The sequence below is a fragment of the Chiloscyllium punctatum genome, chromosome 18 (genome assembly GCF_047496795.1).
Source record: "Chiloscyllium punctatum isolate Juve2018m chromosome 18, sChiPun1.3, whole genome shotgun sequence".
Lineage (NCBI taxonomy): Eukaryota > Metazoa > Chordata > Chondrichthyes > Orectolobiformes > Hemiscylliidae > Chiloscyllium > Chiloscyllium punctatum.
The window spans coordinates 93149581-93159605 of record NC_092756.1 but is presented as its reverse complement, the minus strand read 5'-3'; the positions used below and the strand labels follow the sequence as shown (position 1 = coordinate 93159605).

Genomic DNA, 10025 nt, shown 5'->3' with positions numbered 1-10025 from the left:
AAAATTCAGGAGCAGGTTGTGATTTATTTCACCTTGACCAATTTTTGATTTGATTTGATTTATCACTGCCACACATACCTGGGTACAGTGAAAAGTTTGGTTTTGGGTGCAGATCACACCACACACCGTGCATCAGGGTAATAGAACAGAGCGGGGAGTACCATGTTACAGTGCACTGACAGCAAGGTCAGCATTAAAATTTGAGAGGCCCATTCAGGAGTCTAATAACAGAAGCTGAACTTGAATCTGTTCATGCGTGTTTTTAATTTCTGGTATCTTCTGCCTGACGGAAGGGGTTGGAAGAGATTTTATTATTTGGGCTCCAGGCTTGTATTTCATTGTCTGACCTTTGACCATTCGTGGGAAGGTACTCTTATGTTGTACTCGTTTCTGAGATGTGGGGCATCACTGGCGAAGCCAACATTTATTGCCCATCCCCCCACTACCCCAGAGGGTGGGGTAGAACAGAGTGAGGAGTCAAGACGTGTGACGCTGGAAAAGCACAGTTGGTCAGGCAGCATCCGAGGAGCAGGATAGTCGATATTTCAGGCATGAGCCCTTCATCAGAAATGTGGGGGAGGGGGAGCTGGGGGAAGGTAGGTGGGAACGTGATAGGTAGATGGAGGTGGGGGGGGGTGATGATTGGAGGGGAGGGTGGAGTGGATAGGTGGGAAGGAAGATGGACAGGTGGGTCAGCTCAAGAGGCTGGTGCTGAGTTGGAGGGGTGGATCTGGGATGAGGTTGGGGAAAGAGAGATGAGGAAACTAGTGAAATCCATATTAATCCCGTGTGGTTGGAGGGTCCCAAGGCGTTCTTCCTCCAGGCGTCTGGCAGAATCTGGCGGCGGTGGTGGCCCAGGACTTGCATGTCCTTGGCGGAGTGGAACAGCGAGAAAGCTCAGTACGTCAATCCTGAGCAGTTAAGAAAACCACATGTAGGCCAGACTGTGTAAAAATGACGACAGGTTTCCTTCCTTTAAAGGATATTAGAGGAAAATATGGGCTTTTTAAGTAACAGTCTAGTGGTTTTGAGGAGACGCTAATTGAATCCTAATTCCTCGGTCGCTGTGGTAGCAGTTGAACATACCTCTGCAAATCATTAGCTCAAACTCTGGATTACTCATCCAAAAAACACCCAGCCAATTAGCTATTGTAACCTGTGAGAGTCAGCATCAAAGGATTCACTGATAGGACTTTATCTCATAGCTTTACAAGTTGATGTGCAATCGCCCTTAGTAACGTGGCCCTCCTCTCCTTGGCAACCGCAGCAATAGGACTGAGTCACAGGATCCAGTACTGTGGATGTGTTCTCAGCCAGGCCCTGAAAGAGTTTGCTGAATGGTTTAAAGTTCTACAAAGGAAGTAAGGAGTCTTGCCAGCTCTTGTCACTGTGGGCAAGAGGCCAGTTCTCCGTTCACAGCAATGGGACTGTAGGAAGAGCTACACTCCAACTCAGCAAAACCTGACTTAACAACACTGTCGTGCGTGTCTGTGTTCTGCATCTGGGTGCTAAAATTTCCCTTTACTCTTCAAAGATGCTGACTGTCAAGGGATTGGGAGTTGAGGGGGTGGGGTCCTGCTGAATCTCTTTCTTCACCAACCCCCATCTGAATAACTGCAAGGCTCCCCGCAGCGTGGTCTGAATTAACATGCAGACCAATCCAGAATTGGGCCACGTTTACCTTTAGGAGAGAGGGAGAGAATGTCCCTTCGCCAGTGAGATCCATTGAGGAACCACTTGGCGAGTTTCACTTTCCCTCGGTGTCACGAGTGTTTTTTTTCTCACATCCCCCTGCATTGACCGAATGTGTGCCTTTGTGGTGGTTGAGGGGGGGGTTGGACAGGGCACAGAGACTCCCCAGGATCACCAGATTGGGGGGGGGGGTGGGTTTTGCAATCCGATTGCATTTCCAGGCTCTGCAAACAGCTCATGTCAATGGGTCAGGGGTTGTTGGACCTGGACATTTGAAATTGCTCCGGCAGGAGAACCTTCTAATTATATTTCAACAATCCTGGCAGAAACAGGCAGTACGGTCTGACTGGACCATTGTCCATGCTCCACTTCCCATCTTCACAACTGAACCTTCCATTCCATTTCTCCTTCGTTCCTTTCCTCCCTCAACATAAACCACCTCCCAACCCCAAATCCCAGCCAGTGGCTTGATGTAACACACCAACCCAGTGTTAATGCTTGTGGACGTTTAGCTAGTCTTTCCCTCAGATGGCTTGCTGGTGGAAAGGGTGCCTATGTAGAAGGCTTTGCTGGCGAGGGCACACATGGAGGCAAACTGAAAGATTTCCCAGCTCCATTGCCAACCTTACCAATTCCATCAAGTCCTGCAGTGAGGTTCGAGCCCTCTTTCTGGTCCAGTTGGTGGGTGGTGGGGGGGGCCCGGGATGGGTGTGCTATACCCTGGTGTTTGGAGGTCATAGACACAATCTGGCCCAGCTTTCCCTTTCATTGCATCATCGGTGTTCGTCTCGAGGACAGGTTCCTCGTTCTCACCACTGCTGGTTCATACAGTGACTGACAGCGAGGATTCATCTGTGTCCAGACAGAATCCAAACTGTGCACTCACCTGAAATCTGCAATTGAAAATGGAAGGATGCTGGGATTAGGCTGTGTGTGTTTGAGTCATACTGCACAGAAACAGACCCTTTGGTCCACCCAGGTAAAAACAATGACTGCAGATGCTGAAAACCAAATACTGGATTAGTGGTGCTGGAAGAGCACAGCAGTTCAGGCAGCATCCAACGAGCAGCGAAATGGGCTTTTGCCCGAAACGTCGATTTTTCGCTGATCGTTGGATGCTGCCTGAATTGCTGTGCTCTTCCAGCACCACTAATCCACCTTTGGTCCACCCAGTCCATCCCAAACTCAATTAATCCCACCTGCCTGCTCCTGGCCCATATCCCTCCAAACCCTTTCCTATTCATGTCCTTATGTCTTTTAAACACTGTAATTGTACCCACATCCACCACTTCCTCTGGAAGTTCATTTGACATGCGAAACACTCTCTATATAAAAAAAATTGTCCCTGATATCTTTATTAAATCTCTCTCCTCTCACCTTAAGTGTGCCCCTAGTCTTGTAACCCCCATCCTAGGGAAAAGACCATCCATCTCTGTGTCTCTCTGTCTGTTGCTCTGTGTGCCGCTGTCTGTCTGTCTCTTTGTCTCTGTCTGTCTGCCTGTATCGGAACAGTTCAGGGACGTGACAGCTGAGGAAATGGCAGAGGACACAAAAGGGAAGGACAAGGACTGCGTGAAAGTCAGCGAGAGATTAAATAATAAAAGGGAAGAAGGTTCAAGGTGACCAGGTGTGGAAATGAACCTGTTTATGACATGTCATTGTTTTTACACGCAACTAAGTACTTTCTGAATATTTTCGACTCTCTCCCTCTTTCTCTTTCCCCAGATACAAACAGTGTTAGTGTTTCAAATCTGGTTTGAGTCTTCTTCAGAACTGGAAGTACAAAGGAATATTAATTTTGAATACTTCCTGTTGCAAGTTCTGAAAAGTACCATGCTGGATTCGAAACACTAACTCTGTTGCTCTCTCTCCACAGGTGCTGCCAACCTGCTGAGTTTCTCCAGCATTTTGTATTGATTTTCTGATTTCTAGCACCTGCAGCATTCTGCTTTTAATCATCTGACTGACCCATTCAGGGATGTCACAACCCACGTCTGGAGCAGCTGGGGTTTGAACCTGGGTCTCCTGCCTCAGAAGTAGGGACACTACCACTGCACCACAAGAGCTCTTCTGGGCTGGTTTATAGGCGAGATTAACCTGCAACTCACGGAAAGATGACTTTTTAAAAGTCTGCCACAGGTTTCACTGACAGGAGTTTGAAAACCGCTCCATAGTTGCAGTGTCTCAACTCCTATTGCAGGCAGTCTACCCCCAGGCATAACCAATCAAGGTCAGTGAGCATAGATCAGACTGTCATAATCAAATGGTGAATAAATGAACCCTGCAGGGGCACATAAACGAAAATAAAGATTGGTCACCAGAGGTGTGAATGACTGAAGAAAAGCCAGACCTGAGTCATTATTCTGATGTGAGATTATTGAATTCTGAAGAGGGGTGGGAAAGAGGTTGCAAAGATCCCAATATCATATCGGCATTTGAGTACTAAGAGTCATAGCATCCCTATTGGCCAGTCAGCCCATCGAGCCCGCACCAACCCTCTGAAGAGCATCCCGCCCACCCCCTACTCTATCCCTGTAACCCTGCATTTCCCATGGCTAGCCCACCTAGTCTACACATCACTGGACACCACAGGACAGTTTCCCAAGGCCAATCCACCCTACTCTGTACACCTTCGGACTGTGGGAGGAAACTGGAGCACCCGGAGGAAACCCCCACACACAGACACGGGGTCGATGTGAAAACGCTGCACAGACAGTCGCCCGAGGGGGGGCGGGGGGGTCAAACCCGGGTCCCTGCAAGACAGCAGTGCTAATCAGCATCATACAGTGCAAAAGAGGCCCTTCAGCCCATCGAGTCTGCGTCAACCTATGTACACTAATCCCACTTTCCAGCACTTGGCCCATGACCTTGAATTATGAGTGTGATGCTGGAAAAGCACAGCAGGTCAGGTAGCATTCAAGGAGCAGGAGAATTGATGTTTTGGGCAAAAGCCCTTCATCAGGAATGATTAAAGGTCTTTTGCCCGAAATGTCGATTTTTCAGCATCTGCAGTCCTTACTTTCTCCATGACCTTGACTGTTTGGGCATTTTAAATACTCATCGAAGTCCGTTCAAAAGATTGAAAGACTTCCATCCTCCATGACCCTCTGTGTGGCAGGGAGGAAGGGGGGCATTTGAGAACTCCACCACCCACTGGGTGGCAAATAAATTTTCCTCAAATCCCCTCAGAACCACCCCTTCAGATTAAGGGGAACAGCTGCTCCATTACCCCCCAATCTTCATGCTCCTTATGGTCTTATACACCTCTATCAGGTTCACTGCCCACCCTGGCAACCTTCTCTAGTCTAAAGAGACAGTGTTGCGTCTTAGTGTTTGCTAAATCTAGAAGCTGAGCTGTTTTTACATTTGATTTTACTTATTCGGATATTCTTTTGTTCATTGAAACTGATGACTGTTTGTTATCTGTTACAGAGAAAGTGAAGGGTGCGATGACTTTCCAAGGCTGCCTATTGTGAAAGAGCCCTGCTTCATGCCACGCTCATCGTTTCCATATGCATTGCCTGGTCTGTCCTCTGCCTCTCGTGTTGCTGTTGTCCCTTGACTGTATTTTCCGAATCCCCTTTCTTCAAACCACGCCACCCTTCCCCCTCCCCCCGCCCCCCACTTACGTCCAACCACCTCGATCTGCAAATTGGGCTTTAGATCAGCGCGATTAAGCTGGGGGAAAGAACTGTTTCAATTTGAGGATGGTCTGCACCCCTGGAGAAGGAGGGGTATTGACTTTCTTCCACTGCGGGCTTTACCAACGTGCAAATAATTATTGCCCAACCGCCAAGAGATGGACAGACAGTTCACAGACATCGAAGAAAGTAGTTCTCTCTCTTTGTTTCCCTGAACTCCTCCTCCAGAGGAGAGAAGGAAGACTGTATACATGTCTCTGAGTTAAGAGAGACTAGTCACTCAACCCAGTAGGATTGGCGGTCATGGAGAAATGGACGATAGAGGACACAGCTTTTGTACGGAACGTTGGTGCTAGATGTTCATTGGTTTTTCTCTGCACCTTAACCCTGTGAGGATCTCTCAACAAATCTGGTTCAATTGTGCCCTGACACGATGCACTGAAGACACCTTGACTTTCTTGCTGAACTTGATGATTGTGTTTTTTTAATATACTGTTGCATTGCTATGTTTCCTTTTTTTGTTGTCCCCAGCCAAAAGCATGACTTCCGACCTTGGCGCTTACCCTGCCCAGGAAGCAAATCCAGACTGCGATCCATAAGTGGCACTTTGGCCGCTCTGTAAATTGGAGAGGGCAGAGACGGGCTGCAACTGGGAATGAGGCAGGATCAGACTGGGCAGCTGTGGGGGTGGGGCTGCCTGGAAAGCTGGGAGGATAGGACGGCGGGAGGGAGTTGGGTTTGTGGTAGAGGAGGAGGCTGAGATCCTTAACACAAAGGTGGGTTCTGTGGTTAGCACTGCTGCCTCAAAGCGTCATGGACCTGGGTTCGATTCCAGCCTCAGGCAATTGTGCAAACTCCACACAGACAGTCTCTGCATGGATTTCCTTTGGGTGCTCCGGTTTCCTCCCAGAATCCAAAGATGTGCAGATTAGGTGAATTGGCCAAACTACATTGCCCCATAGTGTTCAGAGATGCACAGGCTAGGTGCATTAGTCAGGGGTAAGCGTAGGATAATTGAATAGGGGAATAGGTCTGAGTGGGTTACTCTTCGGAGGATCAGTGTCGACTTGGGAAAGTCTTTTGCCCGAAATGTCAATTCTCCTGCTGCTTGGATGCTGCCTGACCTGCTGTGCTTTTCCAGCACCACACTCTCGACTCTAATCTCCAGCATCTGCGGTCCTCACTTTCTCCTAGTACGCTTGTTGGGCTAAATGGCCTGTTTCCACACTGTAGGGCTTCTATGATTCTATGACAATGAGGAAGGAATATGCCCGTGGAGAGTGAGCAATGAGAACTAAGCTTGGCAGTGGGGAAGGGAGGGGAAGCTTGCGGAAGCCACGTGTTAGACCAATGAAGACACAACCTGTTAAAGAAGGAGCATGTACTGTGTACTTAAAATGATTTCACAACGAATGTGCTGCCACATTTGAGAGAAGCCACTCGCTGGCTTTTGATGTCCACCTTGATCAGACTTGAAATTAAAGCTGGAGGGTCTGGAGCGAGTATTTTGTTCCTCCAAAAGAATGGTCCACGTACATTCCAAGTGTCTCCTTGCCATTTATAGGGACACCGAGTGTTACAATGAGCTGGTGCGTGACTGTGTACCAGATCTTTTTTTTAAAAAAAATGTTTTGACTGATCAACTGGTACCTTTCTCACATGTTGGATTCATGCTGTTGTGTATTGAGATGTTCATTTGGAGGGGGAAACGTGCAGCTTCCCCTGCCTGTGAATCTTCGTTTGTAGACTAACATGATCTCTTTTGGAACGTATATTTTTAAAAAATATCTATGTATTACGGCTGTGCTGTATCATGCCTTGAGAATGTGAGCCTAAAATATATTTATTACTCTTTTTAATTTTTTTTCCCTTAAGATAAAAGCAAATCTTTAATATTGTCAGAATTTCTTTTTAATATTGTAAATAAATGCTTTTTGTTTTGGTTCACTTGGGGGGTCTCTTATTCAGTTGCATCATGAAGCAGAGAGTGAAGTTTAATTATTTTTGCACACACTACAGTATCTCCAGTTTATATTTGGTTTCTTCCATTTTAAATCATCGATTGTCATTGCAGTCCAGGTACATTTTAATAACCTGGTTGACCTTCAAAGCCCTGCCCGATGAAGGGCTTTTGCCCGAAATGTTGACTCTCCCACTCCTCAGATGCTTTACCAGCACTATACTCTTTGTCAATGTTAACTCTGACAGCAACTGTTTTCTCTTTACAGATCCCCAGTGGAGTATCTCTAGCCTTCATATGATCCCTACACTGTGGAAGCAGGCCATTCAGCCCATCGAGTCCACACTAGCCCTCCAAAGAGCATCCCACCCAGACCTCACCCCTTCACCCTCTCCCTGTACCCTGCATTTCTACATGGTTAGTCTGTACATTCCTGGACACTGTGGAGCAATTCCCCATGGCCAATCCACCCTAACCTACATATCTTTGGGTTTCCTCCCACAGCCCATGGAGAATGGGCAAACTCAACACAGACGGTCGCCCTTGTACGGGATTGAACGTGTGTGCCTGGCGCTATGAGGTTGCAGTGCTAACCACTGAGCCAGCCTGCTGCCCCTCTGTGTTTATTTCAGGTTTCAAGCAGCTGCAGGATTTTACTTTTAATAACTTGTATACAACTTTATTTTACACGGTCCTACATCCATGGTCACCCGTGGGACCAGCCTCCCATTCCAGTTTCATTAAGGACAGTGGGTGGGATAATGCTGTGGTCAGCAGGTTATGTGTCAGTATTGTGTGTCTCTCGTTCCAATACAGAGGATGGCTGGAGATAGGAATGGCAGAGTTTTCCAGTCAGTCACCCGTTCTTCTGGAAGCAACGCCAAGCCGTCTCTGTTCTATGCTCATAAATGTGGACCCAACCAATGAGAATCCAAGGTTCCTTCAGGCTCTAAAAGTGATTTCCTTGTTTCAGTTCCAATTTATGATGCAGAGGGACAGTAACAGAGTGGGTTCCAATCCTGCTCCAAGCTGAGTCACCATGAAGAGCCCATCTTCTCAAGCTCTTCCCTTACCTGAGGAATGGTCTCCCTCAGGTAAAACCAACACCAGTCATGTGTCGTGCTCTCTCTCTGTCCATTGCTCTCTGTCTGTGTGTCTCTCCTCTTTCTCTTTTTTGCTCTCGCTCTCTTTTTTTTCTTTCTCTCTCTCCTCTTCTCTTCTTCTCTCATCTCCTTTTCTCCTCTCCTTTTCTCCTCTCCTTTTCTCCTCTCTCTTCTTCTCCTCCTCTCTCTTCTTCTCCTCCTCTCTCTTCTTCTCCTCCTCTCTCTTCTTCTCCTCCTCTGTCTCTGTTTTGCTCTCTGTGTGTCTGTCGCTCTCTCTTGCTGTGCCTCTCCTTCTCGCTTGCTATCTGCTCTTTTTTTTGTATCTCTTGCTTGCGCTCACTCTGTTCCGGGGCTTGCTCATTCTCACTCTCTCACACTCTTTGTCCCTCTCGCTTGCTCTCCTGCGCCGTCTCTCTTGCTCTCTGTCTCACTTGCTATTTTTCTCTCTCGTTCTCTCTATACATTTCTCACTCTTTCTGTCACATGCTCTCTGCCTGTCGTGCGCTCTGACTCTCACTCTCTCGTTCTCGTTCTCTCACTCTCTCATTGGTCTCTCTCTGTGTCTCTTGCCCTCTTTGTGTGAAGTGAGCAGTTCTATGGGCTTATGGCGACTACAGCTTTTGACCCCAATAGAGTAGATATCTATGATCTTGAACCCCTTTCAAACCTCAACCTAATCTCCTCCACTCTTAGGAGAACATGCTACTGTAAAGGACATTGTCTGGTACTACCTACCTGTGTCGGGCTCATTCAACACTTTTCACTAGATCTTGGTACATGTGCCAACAATAAATCAATCAGTATCTAGTGTCCTCAAACAACAAAAAGCAGTTCTATTTTACTTGGAAGCAAACCGCACTCTGTGAGAGTAAAGAGAGTCAGTGCCAATATATTACTGGAAGTTGGATGAAGATTTTAACAGGCTGGGCTAGTGCCAAATCGCAGATTGGTAAAGAGGCATTTTTAATTTTGTTTGCTTTCCTCAATTAAATTTTGTTTGACTCAAGTGCTCACGCTGCTGATGTAGTGAGAGGGAGAAGGAGCAACTCTCTTTGATCACATTCCTGATGAAGGGATTATGCCCAAAGCATCGACTCTCCTGCTCCTCGGATGCTGCCTGACCTGTTGTGCTTTTCCAGCACCACACGCTCGACTCTGATCTCCAGCATCTTCTGTCCTCACTTTCTTCCCCATCGCAGTATCTGACAGCTTTTGACATAACTTCACTTTCCAACAAAAAATAACTGCAGGGAGAGTAGAAAGTTAGAATGCTGGAAGTGGGGGAGTCCGGGCGAGGGACTTTTATCTGACTCGAGTGAAATTGAGGAGCTGGAACGCGTTCAAAACCATGGAGAAAATTTGTTTGCGAGTGGAGTGGTTTCATAAATCCAACACAGATTAAATGATCAGATTCATTTACAGGAAGTTGTCTGCGGTTGCTGACAAATTGTAGCAGCCCGTGGGGAATTTCCACAATGACTAGATAATGATCTAATTAGGGTGGTGAGCATTTGAGTTGCTAAATTCATTTCTTGATCCTATTCTCCGTGAGAGGAAGAAAGGGTTCCCATCTCTGCCTGAGAGCTTGGTGTTCCAACTGACTCTGTGCCCAAGAACAGGCAAAGTGTT

The 10025-nt window shown here is 47.2% G+C and overlaps 1 protein-coding gene across 3 annotated transcripts in view; it reads left to right on the top strand.

Moving 5' to 3' along the window:
* Nucleotides 1-7280, top strand: part of LOC140489338 (uncharacterized) — a 42473-nt gene extending 35193 nt beyond the window's left edge. For all 3 annotated transcript variants that reach the window (XM_072588789.1, XM_072588791.1, XM_072588790.1), the window contains exon 8: nucleotides 5125-7280. In XM_072588789.1, coding sequence (XP_072444890.1) covers nucleotides 5125-5133 — 9 coding nt within the window. In that variant the 3' untranslated portion in view covers nucleotides 5134-7280. The remainder of the gene's footprint in view (nucleotides 1-5124) is intronic.
* Nucleotides 7281-10025: the final 2745 nt, after the last annotated feature.